We start from the raw sequence: 20,921 nt of genomic DNA on the forward strand, positions 1-20,921 counted from the left end.
TTATGGTCTAAAGTATTACATAGTAACATCTGACAAAGATATTTAAAGACACTGAAGCAGCAAACTTTGTGGAAATTAATATTTGTGTCATTCTCAAAACTTTTGGCCACGACTGTACATACTGCAGTTGTGTGAGTGAGGGAGGTAGGTATTCCACGCACTGGGATCTTCACCTGAACTAATCCCAGAAGATCCCTACTCCAGTGTAATCTCAGAAGATCCCTACTCCGGCCATCTGTCCCTTCTCTGTTTTGGTCCGTACAGACACTTCGAAGGCATTAAGCGGAACATCTTTCTGGGGGAGAGCAACGTTTGGGAAACACTGTCAGGGCTGATGTTTGAGGGGCTGTGGATAATGCCGATCCTCAGACAGCTGTGTGTGAATATTTTATCCTCTCCGATAGTTCTTCCCGCCAGACGTCAGATATACTCCAATCACATAATGTCCTGGAGCATGAAGATGTGTGATTACAGTCCAAAGGTGTGTGTGTGTGTGTGTGTGTGTGTGTGTGTGTGTGTGTGTGTGTGTGTGTGTGTGTGTGTGTGTGTGTGTGTGTGTGTGTGTGTGTGTGTGTGTGTGTGTGCATGTGTGTGTGCGTGTGTGTGTGTGCGTGTGTGTGTGGATCTGTGTGTGGTCCACATCATCCAGGCTCTCTCACCCCGACTCTGTCACTGTGAGGATTGGAGGTGGTGTGTTACACTAAAAACACTCCCCTTAAGGAGGAGGAAACTGCCAGGCTGACATGGTTAAGTAAACCTCCCCTTAAAGAACCTCTAACACCTCCCTCAGAATCCTTTGTGAGGGAATCAATACATGCCAGTGGGAGTTGTTGTGGTGGTGGGAGTAATGAAAAATGATTGCATCCAAAATGGAACCTTAATCTCTTAAGAGCCCTATGGGCCCTGGTCTAAAGTAGTGTAGAGAATAGGGAGCCCTATGGGCCCTGGTCTAAAGTAGTGTAGAGAATAGGGAGCCCTATGGGCCCTGGTCTAAAGTAGTGTAGAGAATAGGGACCCCTATGGCCCCTGGTCTAAAGTATTGTACTATATAGAGAATAGGGAGCCCTGGTCTAAAGTAGTGTACTATATAGAGAATAGGGAGCCATTTGGGACACACAAATGAGGAGGAGTGGAACAGTGGCCAATTAGATGACTCGTTGTAGTGGACGTTGAGTTGGACCATTTACTGTGCACTTAGCCAAGGTTAATATACTCTCACCATGCTACAGTGGCGACTTTCGACAAATAAAAATGTGTGTGACAGAGACATGGTCAGAAAAGGCAGTCACCAGGAGAATCCTGAAGGTCAATTTATTATGGTAAATAGGTCTTATTGAATCTCCCAGCTCATGGTACACTCAGAAAAAAAGGGTTTTCGGCTGTCCCCATAGGATAACTGTAACATCCGTCATTAAAGGTAGACCAAGGCGCAGCGTGGGTTGGGTTCATCATATTTTATTTAACGGTGAACCAGCAAAAAACAAAACAATGAAAAACACAACGAACAAAAAGTTTTGCAGGCTACTAACAGCAATACAAAAACAAGATCCCACAACTGACTGTGGGAAAAAGGGCTGCCTAAGTATGATTCCCAATCAGAAACAACGAATGACAGCTGCCTCTGATTGGAAACCATACTCGGCCAATAAAGAAAAAAAACATAGACATACAACACATAGAATGCCCACCCCATGTCACACCCTGACCTAACCAAATAGAGAAAAACGACTCTCAGGTCAGGACGTGACAGTACCCCCCCAAAGGTGCGGACTCACGGCCACAAACCTGAACCTATAGGGTAGGGTCCGGGTGGGCATCTACTCATGGTGGTGGCTCCGGTGTGTAGCCCCCACTCTGCCCGCTGATCCCTCCGCTTTTGTGTTACCGGAGGAACCAGACCGTGGATCAGCACCGGAGGCTCTGAACTGCCGACCGCCGCTGAAGACTCTGGGCTGCAGGCCGCCGCTGAAGACTCTGGGCTGCAGACCGTCGCTGAAGACTCTGGGCTGCAGACCGTCGCTGAAGACTCTGGGCTGCAGACCGTCCCTGAAGACTCGGGGCTGCAGACCGTCGCTGAAGACTCGGGGCTGCAGACCGTCGCTGAAGACTCTGGGCTGCAGACCGTCGCTGAAAACACTGGGCTGCAGACCGTCGCTGAAGACTCTGGGCTGCAGACCGTCGCTGAAGACTCGGGGCTGCAGACCATCGCTGAAGACTCGGGGCTGCAGACCGTAGCTGAAGACTCCGGACTGGGGAGCGTCGCTGGAGGGTCCGGACTGGGGAGCGTCGCTGGAGGCTCCGGACTGGGGAGCGTCGCTGGAGGCTCCGGACTGGAGAGCGTCGCTGGAGGCTCCGGACTGGAGAGCGTCTCTGTAGGTTCCGGACTGGGGACCGTCGCTGCAGGCTCCGTGCCATGGATCATCACTACTGGTTCCGCACCCTGGATCATCACTGGAGGCTTTGTGCCATGGATCATCACTGGAGGCTCTGACAAAACAGAGATGGCAGTAATAGGTTCCAAGGAACAAAGAGATGTGCTGTTGGATATGACAATTTATCTTGATGGTTGTACAGTCGTCTCAAATAAACCTGTGAAGGACCTCTGTGTTACTCTGGACTCTGATCTCTCTTTTGACGAACATATGAAGAACATTTCAGTGACAGCTTTTTTCCATCTTCGTAACATTTCAAAAGTCTGAAATGTTTTGCTAAAAAAAAAGATTAGCAAAAAACCTAATCCATAATCCATGCTTTTGTCACTTCTAGATTAGACTACTGTAATGCTCTATTCTCCAGCTACCCGGATAAAGCACTAAATATACTTCAATTTCTGCTAAACACGGCTGCTAGAATCTAGACTAGAATCCAGAAATGTGCTCATATAACTCAAGTGATCATGTTACTCCAGTGCTAGCCTGGCTTCCGGTTAAGGGTAAGGCTGATTTCAAAGTTTTACTGCTAACCTACAAAGCATTACATGGGCTTGCTCCAACCTATCTCTCCGTTTTGGTCCAGCCATGCATACCTACACGTACGCTACGGTCACAAGACGCAGGCCTCCTTATTGTCCCTAGAAATTCTAAGCAAACAGCTGGAGGCAGGGCTTTCTCCTATAGAGCTCAATTTTTATGGAATGGTCTGCCTATCCATGTGAGAGACGCAGACTCGGTCTTGACCTTTAAACCTTTACTGAAGACTCATCTCTTCAGTAGGTCCTATGATTGAGTGGTCTGGCCCAGGGGTGCGAAGGTGAACAGCAAGGCACTGGAGTAACGAACTGCCCTTGCTGTCTCTGCCTGGCCAGCTCCCCTATCTCCACTGGAATTCTCTGCCTGTGACACTATTAAGGGGGCTGAGTCACTGGCTTACTAGTGCTCTTCCATGCCGTCCCTAGGAAGGGTGCGTCACTTGAGCGGGTTGAGTCACAAACGTGATCTTCGGGTCCGGTTTTGCCCCCTCAGTCTCGTGTAGTGGAGGAGATCTTTGTGGGCTATACTCAGCCTTGTCTCAGGGTAGTACGTTGGTGGTCTGTTGATATCCCTCTAGTGGTGTGGGGGCTGTGCTTTGGCAAAGTGGGTGGGGTTATATCCTGCCTGGTTGGCCCTGTCTGGGGGTAACGTCGGACGGGTGACAGTGTCCCCCGACCCCACCCTGTCTCAGCCTATAGTATCCATACTGCAATAGTCTATGTGCCGGGGGGTTAGAGTCAGTCTGCTATATCTAATGTAATTATCCTGTCTACAGTGAGGGAAAAAAGTATTTGATCCCCTGCTGATTTTGTATGTTTGCCCACTGACAAAGAAATGATCAGTCTATAATTTTAATGGTAGGTTTATTTGAACAGTGAGAGACAGAATAACCAGAAAAAATCCAGAAAAACGCATGTCAAAAATGTTATAAATTGATTTGCATTTTAATGAGGGAAATAAGTATTTGACCCCTCTGCAAAACATGACTTAGTACTTGGTGGCAAAACCTTTGTTGGCAATCACAGAGGTCAGATGTTTCTCGTAGTTGGCCACCAGGTTTGCACACATCACAGGAGGGATTTTGTCCCACTCCTCTTTGCAGATCTTCTCCAAGTCATTAAGGTTTTGAGGCTGACGTTTGGCAACTCGAACCTTCAGCTCCCTCCCCAGATTTTCTATGGGATTAAGGTCTGGAGACTGGCTAGGCCACTCCAGGACCTTAATGTGCTTCTTCTTGATCCACTCCTTTGTTGCCTTGACCGTGTGTTTTGGGTCATTGTCATGCTGGAATACCCATCCACGACCCATTTTCAATGCCCTGGCTGAGGGAAGGAGGTTCTCACCCAAGATTTGACGGTACATGGACCCGTCCATCGTCCCTTTGATGCGGTGAAGTTGTCCTGTCCCCTTAGCAGAAAAACACCCCCAAAGCATAATGTTTCCACCTCCATGTTTGATGGTGGGGATGGTGTTCTTGGGGTCATAGGCAGCATTCTTCCTCCTCTAAACACGGCGAGTTAAGTTGATGCCAAAGAGCTCCATTTTGGTCTCATCTGACCTCAACACTTTCACCCAGTTGTCCTCTGAATCATTCAGATGTTCATTGGCAAACTTCAGACGGGCATGTATATGTGCTTTCTTGAGCAGGGGGACCTTGCGGGCGCTGCAGGATTTCAGTCCTTCACGGCATAGTGTGTTACCAATTGATTTCTTGGTGACTATGGTCCCAGCTGCCTTGAGATCATTGACAAGATCCTCCCGTGTAGTTCTGGGCTGATTCCTCACCATTCTCATGATCATTGCAACCCCACGAGGTGAGATCTTGCATGGAGCCCCAGGCAGAGGGAGATTGACAATTATTTTGTGTTTCTTCCATTTGCGAATAATCGCACCAACTGTTGTCACCTTCCCACCAAGCTGCTTGGCGATGGTCTTGTAGCCCATTCCAGCCTTGTGTAGGTCTACAATCTTGTCCCTGACATCCTTGGAGAGCTCTTTGGTCTTGGCCATGGTGGAGAGTTTGGAATCTGATTGATTGATTGCTTCTGTGGACAGGTGTCTTTTATACAGGTAACAAACTGAGATTAGGAGCACTCCCTTTAAGAGTGTGTTCCTAATCTCAGCTCGTTTCCTGTATAAAAGACACCTGGGAGCCAGAAATCTTTCTGATTGCGAGGGGGTCAAATACTTATTTCCTTCATTAAACTCAGTTTTTCACAATTCATGACATTTAGTCCTAGTAAAAATTCCCTTTCTTAGGTCAGTTAGGATCACCACTGTATTTTAGGAATGTAAAATGTCAGAATAATAGTAGAGAGAATAATTTATTTCAGCTTTTATTTCTTTCATCACATTCCCAGTGGGTCAGAAGTTTACATACACTCAATTAGTATTTGGTAGCATTGCCTTTAAATTGTTGAACTTGGGTAAAACGTTTCGGCTAGCCTTCCACAAGCTTCCCACAATAAGTTGGGTGAATTTTTGGCCCATTCCTCCTGACAGAGCTGGTGTAACGGAGTCAGGTTTGTAGGCCTCCATGCTCGCACACGCTTTTTCAATTCTGCCCACAAATGTTCTATAGGATTGAGATCAGGGCTTTGTGATGGCCACTCCAATATCTTGACTTTGTTGTCCTTACGCCATTTTGCCACAACTTTGGAAGTATGCTTGGGCTCATTGTCCATTTGGAAGACCCATTTGCTACCAAGCTTTAACTTCCCGACTGATGTCTTGAGATGTTTTTTCAATATATCCACATAATTTTCTTTCCTAATGATGCCATCTATTTTGTGAAGTGCACCAGTCCCTCCAGTAGCAAAGCACCCCCACAACATGATGCTGCCACCCATGTACTTTACGTTTGGGATGGTGTTCTTTTGCATGCAAGCCTCCCCCTTTTCCTCCAAACAATACGATGGTCATTATGGCCAAACAGTTCTATTTTTGTTTCATCAGACCAGAGGACATTTCTCCAAAAAGTACGAGCTTTATCCACATGTGCAGTTGCAAACCGTAGTCTGGCTTTTTTGTGGTGGTTTTGGAGCAGTGGCTTCTTACTTGCTGAGCGGCCATTGAGGTTATGTCGATATAGGACTCGTTTTACTGTGGATATAGATACTTTTGTACCTGTTTCCTCCAGCATCTTCACAAGGTCCTTTGCTGTTGTTCTGGGATTGATTTGCATTTTCCCACCAAAGTACGTTCATCTCTAGGAGACAGAACAGGTCTCCTTCCTGAGCGGTATGATGGCTGCGTGGTCCCATGATGTTTATACTTGCGTACTATTTATTTTACAGATGAACGTGGTACCTTCAGGAATTTGGAAATTGCTCTCAAGGATGAACCAGACTTGTGGAGGTCTATAATTTATTTTCTGAGGTCTTGGCTGATTTCTTTTTATTTTCCCATGATGTCAAGCAAAGAGGCACTGAGTTTGAAGGTAGGCCTTGAAATACATCCACAGGTCCACCTCCAATTGACTCAAATTATGTCAATTAGCCTGTCAGAAGCTTCTAAAGCCATGACATAATTTTCTGGAATTTTCCAAGCTGTTTAAAGGCACAGTCAACTTAGTGTATGCAAACTTCTGACCCACTGGAATTGTGATACAGTGAATTATAAGTGAAATAATCTGTCTGTAAACAATTGTTGGAAAAATTACTTGTGTCATGCACAAAGTAGATGTCCTAACCAACTTGAGAAAACTTTAGTTTGTTAACAAGAAATGACTCCAACCTAAGTGTATGTAAACTTCCGACTTCAACTGTATTTAGCCTTGTGTTTTAGGTTAGTGTCCTGCTGAAAGGTGAATTTGTCTCCCAGTGTCTGTTGGAAAGCAGACTAATCCAGGTTTTCCTCTAGGACTTTGCATGTGCTTAGCTCCATTCTGTTTCTTTTTATATAAAAAAAGTCCTAGTTCTTGCCGATGACAAGCATACCCATAACATGATGCAGCCACCACTATGCTTGAAAATATGAAGTGTTAATCAGTGATGTCTTGTGTTGGATTTGATCCAACCATAATGCTTTGTAGTCAGGAAATAAAGTTAATTTCTTCGCCACATTTTTAGCAGTTTTACTTTAGTGCCTTATTGCGAACAAGATGCATATTTTGGAATATTTGTATTCTCTCCAGGCTTCCTTCTTTTCACTCTGTCATTTAGGTTCATTTTGTAGAGCAACTTCAATGTTGTTGATCCATCCTCAGTTTTCTCCTAACACATTTAACTTTATAACTGTTTTAAAGTCTGCATTGGTCTCATGGTGAAATCCCAGAGCGGTTTCCTACCTCTCTGGCAACAGAGTTAGGATGGACGCCTGTATATTTGCACTGACTGGGTGTATTGATAAACCATCCAAAGTGTAATTAATAACTAAACCATGCTCAAAAGGTTTGTTTTTACCCATCTACCAATAGGTGCCGTTCTTTGTGAGGCATTGGAAAATCTCCCTGGTCTTTGTGTGAATCTGTGTTTGAAACGCACTGCTCGACTGAGGGACCTTACAGATAATTATGTGTGTGGGGTACAGAGATGAGCTAGTCATTCAAAAATCATGTTACACACTATTATTGCACACATTGTGAGTCCATGCAACTTATTATATGTCTTGTTAAGCACACTTTTACTGCTGAACCTATTTAAGCTTGCAATAACAAAGGGGTTGAATACTTATGGACTCAAAACATTTCAGCTTTCCTTTTTTATTACTTGTTAAACATTTTTAAAACATAATTCCACTTTGACATTATGGGATATTGCATGTAGGCCAGTGATTCAAAATCTCTTTAATCCATTTTAAACTCAGGCTGTAACACAACAAACACAACATGTGGAAAAAGCCAACGGGTCTGAATAATTTCTGAAGGCACTGTATGCCTTCATTTTCCATAAATATAGACATTGAGCTTTCATTTGACACCCAGTTTGATATGCTCTTATGAACTTCCCATGTTGGTGCTCATGGGTCCTTTTACATAAATACAGAAGGCCAACTGAAGAAACCAATTGGATATATTGAGCAATAGACTCACCACGCAACTCATGTACTTGAACAAACAAATATGTTCAACATATTTTATCCAATTATGTTCCATGAAATTGACATCTTTATTCTTCCAAAGGATCGAAAATATGAGATGGACATTACGAAATGTTGTCCTCTCTCTAAAGCTGATGATGCCGTAGGCCTGAAAATGATCATGGTACTCAACGGTATGAAATATCGATGTGCTTGTAGAACGCACATCATGAGCCACTCCACACAGTCACAGCAGGCGATCCGGCAGACAGATACAGCTGGACGAGGACCCTCAGAGGACGTGTCTTTTATTCATGAGCTGTCAGCTCTCACATTCATTCTGCATGGCATTAATCTGAGGAGATGGTGGGTGAGGGTCATTCTGGGTAATGTGGTTTTTCAGAGATGCTCCCTCATATGAAAGGCTGAGGTTTTGACGTGGAGTACATATTCTCATCCAAGATGGCATAGCAGTCAGACGTCCTTTGTCCTCGTCGTGTCCCGTGTATATATATATTAATATATTTTCTTTGCATATCTTTTTATATATTTTTTCTTCTAAAAACTCAACTTCAAAACACTCTCCTGCAACCCACCTCACCAATTGTTTTTTTAAAAAAGTAAAGAAATCCACAACAGAAGCAAGCCAGAAGTTAGCCAGAAGTTAGCCAGTTCACAAGCTAACATTAGTATTCAGCTAACCATGGTTTGCGGTCATCAGCTATCCTTTAGCTTGAAAAGCTATCGGCAGTTTTTGTACAACGCGACTCAGACCAGAGCATACCGGACCTATTTTCTCTCCATATCCCCGCTTTTCTACCGCAAGCTCTGGACATTTACACCTGGATCTTACAGCTAGCTAGCTGCTATCCGAGTGACTATTGGCTAACGTCGGTCCGGAGCAAACATCAATTATTCCGGAGCTAGCCAGCTGAAGAGTTCCATCAGCCACTCCTGGGCTACAATCAACCCGTTTTACTGCCGATGCGGAGCCCCACCGGGCCTTCACGACTGGACTACCGACGTTATCTGCCCGAGGGAGTTATCCAACTGGCCCCTCTGTCGCGACGTAACCTGAACGTCCATCTGCGGCCCGCTAATCGTTAGCTGTCTTATCGGCTGCTATCTGAATAGGTCTATCGGACAATTTTCTTGGGCCACTATAACTATAACTATTTTGCCAATTGGATTGGTCCCCTCTACCACACGGAACCCCACTAATCTACCGACGGAAACGCACGAGGTGGCTAAAAACAGACCATCTTCTGCCAGCTCGCTACCCATGGCCCGGATAGCTGTCTGAATCGCCGTGACCCCAACCAACCTCACTACTCACTGGACCCTTATGATCACTCGGCTAAGCATGCATGCCTCTCCTTAATGTCAATATGCCTTGTCCATTGCTGTTCTGGTTAGTGTTTATTGGCTTATTTCACTGTAGAGCCTCTAGCCCTGCTCATTATACCTTATCCAACCTTTCAGTTCCACCACCCACACATGCGATGACATCACCTGGTTTCAATGATGTTTCTAGAGACAATATCTCTCTCATCATCACTCAATGCCTAGGTTTACCTCCACTGTATTCACATCCTACCATACCTTTGTCTGTACATTATACCTTGAAGCTATTTTATCGCCCCCAGAAACCTGCTAATTTTACTCTCTGTTCCAGACGTCCTAGACGACCAATTCTCATAGCTTTTAGCCGTACCCTTATCCTACTCCTCCTCTGTTCCTCTGGCGATGTAGAGGTGAATCCAGGCCCTGCAGTGCCTAGCTCCACTCCTATTCCCCAGGCGCTCTCTTTTGATGACTTCTGTAAACGTAATAGCCTTGGTTTCATGCATGTTAACATTAGAAGCCTCCTCCCTAAGTTTGTTTTATTCACTGCTTTAGCACACTCAAATTTACGTCCTGCAACACAAACTCAAAAAAGTTCTGGGACACTGTAAAGTCCATGGAGAATAAGAGCACCTTTTCCCAGCTGCCCATTGCACTGAGGTTAGGAAACTCTGTCACCACCGATAAATCCACTATAATTGAGAATTTCAATAAGCATTTTTCTACGGCTGGCCATAATTTCAACCTGGCTACCCCTACCCCCGGTCAACAGCACTGCACCCCCCACAGCAACTTGCCCAAGCCTTCCCCATTTCTCTTTCTCCCAAATCCAGTCAGCTGATGTTCTGAAAGAGCTGCAAAATCTGGACCCCTACAAATCAGCCGGGCTGGACAATCTGGACCCTTTCTTTCTAAAATGATCTGCAGAAATTGTTGCAACCCCTATTACTAGCCTGTTCAACCTCTCTTTCGTGTCATCTGAGATTCACAAAGATTGGAAAGCAGCTGCGGTCATCCCCCTCTTCAAAAGAAGGAACACTCTTGAACACTCTGCCTTTCTAAGGTCTTCGAAAGCCAAGACAACAAACAGATTACAGACCATTTCGAATCCCACCGTACCTTCTCCCGCTATGCAATCTGGTTTCAGAGCTGGTCATGGGTGCACCTCAGCCACGCTCAAGGTCCTAAACGATATCTTAACCGCCATTGATAAGAAACAATACTGTGCAGCCGTATTCATTGACCTGGCAAAGGCTTTCGACTCTGTCAATCATCACATCCTCATCGGCAGACTCAATAGTCTTGGTTTCTGAAATGATTGCCTCGCCTGGTTCACCAACTACTTCTCAGGTAGAGTTCAGTATGTCAAATCTGGGCCTGTTGGCCGGACCTCTGGTAGTCTCTATGGGGGTGTCACAGGGTTCAATTCTTGGGCCGACTCTCTTCTCTGTATACATCAATGATGTCGCTCTTGCTGCTGGTGAGTCTCTGATCCACCTCTACGCAGACGACACTATTCTGTATACTTCTGGCCCTTCTTTGGACACTGTTAAGAACCCTGCAGACGAGCTTCAATGCCATACAACTCTCATTCCGTGGCCTCCAACTGCTCTTAAATACAAGTAAAACTAAATGCATGCTCTTCAACCGATCGCTGCCTGCACCTGCCCGCCCGTCCAGCAACACTACTCTGGACGGTTCTGACTTAGACTATGTGGACAACTACAAATACCGAGGTGTCTGGTTAGACTGTAAACTCTCCCTCCAAATCTAGAATTGGCTTCCTATTTCGCAACAAAGAATCCTTCACTCATGCTGCCAAACATACCCTCGTAAACCTGACCATCCCACCGATCCTCGACTTCAGCGATGTCATTTACAAAATAGCCTCCAATACCCTACTCAATAAATTGGATGCAGTCTATCACAGTCCCATTCGTTTTGTCACCAAAGCCCCATATACTACCCACCACTGTGACCTGTATGCTCTCGTTGGCTGGCCCTCGCTTCATACTCGTCGCCAAACCCACTGGCTCCAGGTCATCTACAAGACCCTGCTAGGTAAAGTCCCCCCTTATCTCAGCTCGCTGGTCACCATAGCAACACCCACCTGTTGCACGCGCTCCGGCAGTTATATCTCACTGGTCACCCTCATAGCCAATTCCTCCTTCGGCCGCCTCTTCTTCCAGTTCTCTGCTGCCAATGACTGGAACGAACTACAAAAATCTCTGAAACTGGAAACACTTATCTCCCTCACTAGCTTTAAGCACCAACTGTCAGAGCAGCTCACAGATTACTGCACCTGTACATAGCCCATCTATAATTTAGCCCAAACAACTTCCTCTTCACCTACTGAATTTATTTATTTATTTTGCTCCTTTGCACCCTATTATTTCTATTTCTACTTTGCACTTTCTTCCACTGCAAATCTACCATTCCAGTGTTTTACTTGCTATATTGTATGTACTTCGCCACTATGGCCTTTTTTTGCCTTTACCTCCCTTATCTCACCTAATTTGCTCACATTCTATATAGACTTATTTTTCTACTGTATTATTGACTGTATGTTTGTTTTACTCTATGTGTAACTCTGTGTTATTGTATGTGTCAAACTGCTTTGCTTTATCTTGGCCAGGTCGCAATTGTAAATGAGAACTTGTTCTCAACTTGCCTACCTGGTTAAATAAAGGTGAAATAAAAATCAATTTAAAAAAACATCTAGAGGGCTTTGAGGGGGCTACATTTTTCACGGCCAAACCCTCAGTGCTGAACTCTTAGGGGAGAGAACAGAACAGTTTTTCTCCTCTGCACCCCTGGATCTATGTAACGGAATGACAATTCACCTCCCATTTTTATTGCCCAGCACAAGACTCAAACCGGCAACCAAGAAGCTACTGGTCCACTTCTCTAAACTCTCAGCTACCTACCACCCCTATAAAAAGCTGTGTTTGTGTTTGAGTAACAGTTTTTAGTTTACAATTGTATGTATTTTAACTCCCTTTGATGATCATTCACTAACATCACCATCTTCATCATCACCAATTGACTCATCACCATCACCATCATCACCATCCTCATCATCACCATCATCATAAACATCGTCACCATGACCACCATCATCAGAGATATCTGTACCTGTGCTGTCATCATAGACCACAGTGACCGTCCTCCATTTGAAGAAGTGCACCAGGTCCAGGATGGCCCGGCTGAGGGACTGGAAGTCTGGGTAGAGGCTGATGTAGTAAGAGTCCCTGTTGTCTGATACCTGGAGGGAAGCAAAAGTTATTCCCCTACCTAAGAATGGTAAAGCCCCCTTAACTGGCTCAAATAGCCTACCAATCAGCCAGTTACCAACCCTTAGTAAACTTCTGGAAAAAATTGTGTTTGACCAGATACAATCCTATTTTACAGTAAACAAATTGACAACAGACTTTCAGCACACTTATAGGGAAGGACATTCAACAAGCACAGCAATTACACAAATGACTGATGATTGGCTGAGAGAAATTGTCGATAAAAGGTTTGTGGGGGCCGTTTTGTTAGATATAACTGCAGCTTTTGACATTGTCAATCATAGTCTGTTGCTGGAAAAATGTACACCTCCTATAATATTGTGGATAAAGTGTTACCTGTCTAACATAAAACAGAGGGTGTTCTTAATGGAAGCCTCTCCAACACAAAATCCAGGTAGAATCAGGAATTCCCCAGGGCAGCAGTCTTGGCCCCTTACTTTTTTCAATCTTTGCTAACGACATGCCACTGGCTTTGAGTAAAGCCAGCGTGTCTATTTATATGGAAGACTCAACACTATACACGTCAGCTACCACAGCGACTGAAATGACTGCAACACTTAAGAAAGAGCTGCAGTCAGTTTCAGAATGGGTGGCAAGGAATAAGTTAGTCCTAAATATTTCAAAAACTAAAAGCATTGTATTTGGGACAAATCATTCACTAAACTCTAAACCTCAAATAAATATTGTAATGAATAATGTGGAAATTGAGCAAGTTGAGGAGACTAAACTGGATTGTAAACTGTCATGGTCAAAACATGTTGATACAACAGTCGCTAAGATGGGGAGAAGTCTGTCCATAATAAAGCTCTGCTCTGCATTCTTAACAGCACTATCAACAAGGCAGGTCCTACAGGCCCTAGTTTTGTCGCACCTGGACTACTCTTCAGTCATGTTATCAGGTGCCACAAAGAGGGACTTATAAACACTGCAATTGGCTCAGAACAAGGCCGCACGGCTGGCCCTTGGATGTACACAGAGAGCTAACAATAATATGCATGTCAATCTCTCCTGGCTGAAAGTGGAGGAGAGATTGACTTCACCACTACTTGTATTTATGAGAGGTGTTGACATGTTGAATGCACCAAGCTGTCTGTCTAAACTACTGGCACAGGGCTCGGACACACATGCATACCCCACAAGACATGCAACAAGAGGTCTCTTCACAGTCCCCAAGTCCAGAACAGACTGTGGGAGGCACACAGTACTACATAGAGCCATGACTACATGGAACTCATACCAGCAGTAAAATTAGATAAAGAAACTGATAAAAATACACCTTATGGAACAGCGGGGACTTTGAAGCAACACAAACATAGACACATGCATACACACACATGATAACATACACATTATACACACATGTACACAAGGATTTTGTGTTATAGATACAGTACTGTATGTGGTAGAAGAGTAGAGGTCCGAGGGCACACACTTAATATGTTGTGAAATCTGTTATGAATGTATTGTAATGTTTTTAAAATGTATAACTGCCTTAATTTTGCTGGACCCCATGAAAAGTATCTGCTGCCATGGCAGCAGCTAATGGGGATCAATAATAAATACAAAAAACAAATACAAATACACCTGGTGCTTCCACTTGGTCTGGATGTGGGGCACCCCCAGGGCATTACAAATGGACTGGACTGCGTTGGCCGACGAGCTGTGGGAGGGGCCAAAGATGGCTGCCACTCCCAGGGAGAGCTGGTCACAGGCTGGGGGGGAAAGAGACAGAAAGAGAGGTGTTTGTTAGATACGTGTTTAGGTTCGTTAGAGTAGTGTTTAGGTTCGTTAGGATAGTGTTTAGGTTTGTTAGAGCAGTGTTTAGGTGGAAGCCTTCAGCTCCTCGCTGCTCTACTGTCCATACAATGCACCATGGGAATGCTGATCAAGAAAGTCCCTTTAGTCTTTCCCACATTGGATCAAGGAAGGACACAAGAAGGATGTCGGTCACACTTTGCATTGAGTCACACAGATACCAGTAGGAGTACTGCATTTTGACCTAAAACGACCATAACACTAAATATAACATACTTAGCCTTAATTTAGAATTACTTAGCCTTAATTTAGACTTACTTAGGCTTAATTTAGAGTTATTTAACCTTCATTTAGTTATTTAGCCTTTAATTTAGTTATTTAGCCTTCATTTAGAGTTACTTAGCCTTCATTTAGAGTTGCGTAGCCTTCATTTAGTGCTACTTAGCCTTCATTTAGCCTTACGTAGCCTTCATTTAGAGTTGCGTAGTCTTCATTTAGTGCTACTTAGCCTTCATTTAGCCTTACGTAGCCTTCATTTAGAGTTGCGTAGTCTTCATTTAGTGCTACTTAGCCTTCATTTGGAGTTACTTAGCCTTAATTTAGAATTACATATCCTTCATTTAGAGTTACATATCCTTCATTTAGAGTTATGTAGCCTTCATTTAGAGTTACATATCCTTCATTTAGAGTTATGTAGCCTTCATTTAGAGTTACATATCCTTCATTTAGAGTTATGTAGCCTTCATTTAGAGTTACGTAGCCTTCATTTAGTGCTACTTAGCCTTCATTTGGAGTTACTTAGCCTTAATTTAGAGTTACATATCCTTCATTTAGAGTTATGTAGCCTTCATTTAGAGTTACGTAGCCTTCATTTAGAGTTACGTAGCCTTCATTTAGAGTTATGTAGCCTTAATTTAGAGCTACGTAGCCTTCATTTAGAGTTATGTAGCCTTCATTTAGCCTTACGTAGCCTTCATTTAGATATACGTAGCCTTCATTTAGAGTTACGCAGATTTCATTTAGAGTTAAGTAGTTTTAATTTAGAGCTATGTAGCCTTCATTTAGCGTTACATAGCCTTAATTTAGAGCTATGTAGCCTTCATTTAGAGTTACGTAGCCTTCATTTAGAGTTACCTAGCCTTCATTTAGAGTTACCGAGCCTAGAATTCATACATTTTTATTTTTTACTATTAGTCACTTATGTATTTCAAAAATGAAAATCTCATGGAATATTACCATGTGAACCATATTTCTCCTATGTAACATGATCGAGCTTCATCCGATGCAATCCGTTAGTTGGCAGCATCAGTAAAATATTTCTCAACAGCTATTCAGAGTGAGTCATTCTCAATCACTTTCTGTTCCCACATTTCACAGAAACCCTTATTGTTAGTCATAATCACCTACAAACAAATAAGAAATCCACAAATAACTAATCACAGCGATACTCTGAATTATTAAAGCTAATAACAGATGCAGCTGTCATAACACAACCTGTAGCTCCTACCCAGACCACCCTCTAGCAATTCTTCGTGATGATATCCAAAAGTGAAAACCTCACCCATTGGGAACTCCAGGCAGGCTCAAACAAACTCTTCGAATTTATTTGAATTTGTATTCACTAGGAACCAAACAGAAGCAAATGGCTAAAACACGGAGGGATTAACCTGAACTTGTCCAATAAGAAATGCTTGTTTTCTTTGCAAAATGTTTTCCGTTACAAAATGTTTTGCTATGGTGTGCACTAATGAATACACCCCAGGTCTACTTCCTATCCTCCTCAGCCTCTCACCTTTTCTGGAGGCCTCGAAGCTGTCAAAGATGTTTATTCTCTGGATGTCATATGTGAGTGTGGTGTTGGGCAGCAGGGTGCGGTTCCTGTTGATTGTGTTCAAGGCAAATTTAAAGGCGAGTTCCTCTGCTCCTGATGGGCCGCTTTCGATGGATTCAAATATTCCTCCTGAGGGACAGAAGAGCAACAGGTGGAAGACCAATAAGGTTCAATCTAAATTTCCCTGTCCAATAATTGCAATGGATTCTCCTCCAACATAAAACAGGTGACATTGAAGTGTTGGGGGTACGATCGATATAGCAAAGTTAATTATAGCTGTGCTTATTTTTTATAAAACATTGTAACAATTATATTCTCAGCTGCCTTCATGTCCTTTCCTATTAAGCAACAGTGTCATAATCAACATGCATTAATTGACATGAGGAGTGGAGAGAGAGCTTTATTGTGATGTTTTGGGACAGTGGACTAAAGAGAGCTGCATTTGCATTCGCTTACTCGTCTGTGTAATTAACAACGATTTGAGTGGACAGGAGGTGAGTTCAGGGGTCATGACCCCCTCTTTCTCCCTCTCTTTCTCTCTCCCTCTTTCTTTCTCTCTCCTGCAGCTTTGACAGAAAAGTTCCTTTCCTCCGCTTTGATCCCGTCATTTCCATGTAAAAGGACCCATGAGCACTAACATGGGAAGTTCATAGGAGCATGTCAAATTGGGTGTCAAATGACAGCTAAGATTCTATATTATTGAGAAATTAAGGCATATATACATTGTTCCACCATTTTCCATCCTACAAATTAGGAATATGCAAAGGCTTTGATTTCTGGTCAAACAGATGGAAAAGGGGTCTTAGAAAACATTTACCAGAAAAAGTCTTAAATGGTATTAGAAATACATTAAAACAGTGTTGAAGTGAAGACACCCTGCCAGCTAATATCAACATTAATATTTTGTTTTGGATGCATTTTTCTTCCTTCTGTAAGTTTAAGTAACATTGCATTGTGCCTTCAAATTCTCTTACCAAAAACCAACATATCTTGGAAAGATTTTCTAATTTCTCTCCCTCACGAGGAGGGGGGATAATGAAAGTTCACAGAAGTAACAAGTAAAGGTAGACCTATCAATTTGTTATAGAGATTTTTATCAAATTGAAAAATCAGCAACAGATTTTCTGCAATTGAATTGACTACAATAGTATGTCATAGTAGTCCCAAACCACAGTTGGGTTCAAAAGTTTAGACAGCCCAGTACAGTAGAGTACAGCACAGCACAATAAAGCACAGTAGAGTAAAGTAAAGAAAAGTATAGTTCAGTACAGTACAATACAGTACATTATAGTGTACTCAACTCTAGTGTGCTCTGTGTACTGTACTGAACTCTACTGTGCTTAACTATACTATACTGTACTGTACTGTTCTGTGCTTGGCTATACTGTACTGTTCTGTGCTTGGCTATACTGTACTGTGCTGTACCTTGATGTCCAAACAATGCTGAAATTAAGGGGTAGAAAGAGAGAGTGTGTGTGAGACAGAGAGAGAGAGAGAGAGAGAAAGAGAGAGAGAGAGAGAGAGAGAGGAAAGCCAGGTGAATTCAGCAGAGCTAGCCGAGCAGCTGTTTACACAGACCGACTAATTGAGGGACCCAATGAGAACTTGAGATCCTCCAGACCAGTAGTGCTGAGTCAGACCCTTTACTTTAAAGTGGTTCATCGACTTTAAAACTTAAAACTTCCCAGAGGCAGTTTCTGGTCACCGGGAGTTCTAGTTACATACTCAATGTACTCAGTTCTGAATTTCTTCTTTATATTAGTTGAGGGTTTTTCCACTCCTTTTGTATTTTATTTTATTGGCGAGAGACAGAGAAGAGACAGGAAAGTGAGTTGGAGAGAGGGTGTTAGAATGGTGTGTGTCAGATTTAAACCCATTCTAACGCCGCCATACATTTGCTCAGGAGACAATGGAGCAAACCACAAGGCTATCCAGGCCACAGAAACAATGGAGCGAACCATTAGACAACCCCAGGGCATAGAAACAATGGAGATAACCATTAGACCACCCCAGACCAGAGAAATTCTAGGTTTAATTGAAATCGTCCTTCAAGGTTCCTGTATCAAAAAGATTCATAGACACTAGTCCTAGTAGCCAGACAACACGGAACACCTTAGCCTTGCCACAGCTTACAGTACAAACTCCTAATCAAGGAGGTTCAGTGTAGTCTGTGGACTGTTAACAGTCTTAGTACCACTTCAAATAACCCAAGGAACGATGCTTCCACCCACACCGTCCAGACCTCTCAGTGAAGTGCAGTTACCATGGCGATCCCAGGTCTCTCTCAGCAGTGATCGAAACCCCTTAACATTTTTGAATGATTTACAATTTGATTGGAAAGTGCTCTCCAGGTGCTCCGCTCTCATGCTGTTCAGAATCATGACATGACTTGACAACAACATAACATCTGCTATATCGTAGTGAAACTACCTTAACGATGACAGATCAGGTTATTATGTAGTAGTTAAACATCCAAATACCCCAACGAATGCTCATAGACCTCCTAATGCTCCAAATGCCATGTAGGTATTAAACAACACTACCATCAAGCAAAGACTTGTTTCAAAGTTCACCATTCCAAAAAACGGGCATAGCACTGAGCATGGACTTTGACTAAACCTGGCTAGATCTGCTCTCCACCACCCAAAAGACCAGAGACTTACCACTCAATGACTAGAGCGGGAGAATGAAAGAAACTCAAATCAATATTTCCAGAGGAGTTAACCCAGAGTTCAAGAGTCCAGAGTTGCTTCCCTATAGCTTCATTCCATGGGCGAGCTAAGAGTTTGACGTGATCCAAGCTCAAAGAGTTTCACTGAGCATTAAAGTCTGTTTATTGATTCAATTGTAGCATGAAGGGAGGGAGCGAGGTAGTGAAAAGAAGACACAAAAGGATAGAGGATGAGCCCCCCTCTTCCAGACCCTATGCATATAGGAAGATTTTTTGTTTTAAGTAAGAGTGAAGAAAAGAAACAGCGAGAGAGCGAGAGAAGACCTCCATGTACTGGCAGGGGTGAAAGCAGGGACTGAGAGAAGAAGACTCAACCAGCTAGAGGCATCACCATATTCTGTTGATTGAACATCACAATATGCATGCCTCATTTAGAAAGTAATGTTAACATACACATCAGACAGCATGCTGTAGGAACACTGAGAGAGGTGCTAAACCTATACATCAGACAGCATGCTGTAGGACCACTGAGAGAGGTGTTAAACCTATACATCAGATAGCATGCTGTAGGAACACTGAGAGAGGTGCTAAACCTACACATCAGACAGCATGCTGTAGGACCACTGAGAGAGGTGCTAAACCTATACATCAGACAGCATGCTGTAGGAACACTGAGAGAGGTGCTAAACCTACACATCAGACAGCATGCTGTAGGACCACTGAGAGAGGTGCTAAACCTACACATCAGACAGCATGCTGAAGGACCACTGAGAGAGGTGCTAAACCTATACATCAGACAGCATGCTGTAGGAACACTGAGAGAGGTGCTAAACCTACACATCAGACAGCATGCTGAAGGACCACTGAGAGAGGTGATCTCTGGAAGCTACAGTAGCTGACAAGAAAAAAGTCCTGCACTTATGTAGAGTTACAACACCATACCGTACCATGCTTCTTTAAATGGAGTTGACCTGCTCAGTAAGTCACAAAATTAGTGCTGCCTGTGCTGTACTATAGTTCCTCTGGTTATATATAGAGGGGTACACTATAGTTCCTCTGGTTATATATAGAGGGGTACACTATATTTCCTCTGGTTATATATAGAGGGGTACACTATATTTCCTCTGGTTATATATAGAGGGGTACACTATAGTTCCTCTGGTTATATATAGAGGGGTAAACAATAATTCCTCTGGTTATATATCGAGGGGTAAACTATAGTTCCTCTAGTTATATATAGAGGGGTAAACTATAGCTACTCTAGATATATATAGAGGGGTAAACTATAGTTCCTCTGGTTATATATAGAGGGGTAAACTATAGTTCCTCTGATTATATATCGAGGGGTAAACTATAGTTCCTCTGGTTATATATAGAGAGGTACACTATAGTTCCTCTGGTTATATATAAAGGGGTAAACTATAGTTCCTCTGGTTATATATAGAGGAGTAATCTATAGTTCCTCTGGTTATATATAGAGGGGTAAACTATAGTTCCTCTAGTTATATATAGAGGGGTAAACTATAGCTACTCTAGATATATATAGAGGGGTAAACTATAGTTCCTCTGGTTATATATAGAGGGGTAAACTATAGTTCCTCTGGTTATATATAGAGAGGTAAACTATAGGTCCTCTGGTTATATATAGAGGGGTAAACTATAGTTCCTCTGGTTATATATAGAGGGGTAATCTATAGTTCTCTGGTTATATATAGAGGGGTAAACTATAGTTCCTCTGGTTATATATCGAGGGGTAAACTATAGTTCCTCTAGTTATATATAGAGGGGTAAACTATAGCTACTCTAGATATATATAGAGGGGTAAACTATAGTTCCTCTGGTTATATATAGAGGGGTAAACTATAGTTCCTCTGGTTATATATCGAGGGGTAAACTATAGTTCCTCTGGTTATATATAGAGAGGTACACTATAGTTCCTCTGGTTATATATAAAGGGGTAAACTATAGTTCCTCTGGTTATATATAGAGGAGTAATCTATAGTTCATCTGGTTATATATAGAGGGGTAAACTATAGTTC

At 43.0% G+C, this 20,921-nt stretch overlaps 1 protein-coding gene across 1 annotated transcript in view; it reads right to left on the reverse strand.

The window, feature by feature from the left end:
- Positions 1-20,921, reverse strand: part of LOC106571163 (glutamate receptor ionotropic, kainate 2) — a 171,613-nt gene that overhangs the window by 107,035 nt on the left and 43,657 nt on the right. The window contains exons 2-4 of the mRNA XM_045695592.1: positions 16,173-16,340; positions 14,210-14,337; positions 12,468-12,597 (exon numbers count right to left, since the gene is read on the reverse strand). Of these exons, the coding sequence (XP_045551548.1) occupies positions 12,468-12,597; positions 14,210-14,337; positions 16,173-16,340 (426 nt within the window). The remainder of the gene's footprint in view (positions 1-12,467; positions 12,598-14,209; positions 14,338-16,172; positions 16,341-20,921) is intronic.

The sequence above is a fragment of the Salmo salar genome, chromosome ssa15, assembly GCF_905237065.1.
Source record: "Salmo salar chromosome ssa15, Ssal_v3.1, whole genome shotgun sequence".
Classification (NCBI taxonomy): domain Eukaryota; kingdom Metazoa; phylum Chordata; class Actinopteri; order Salmoniformes; family Salmonidae; genus Salmo; species Salmo salar.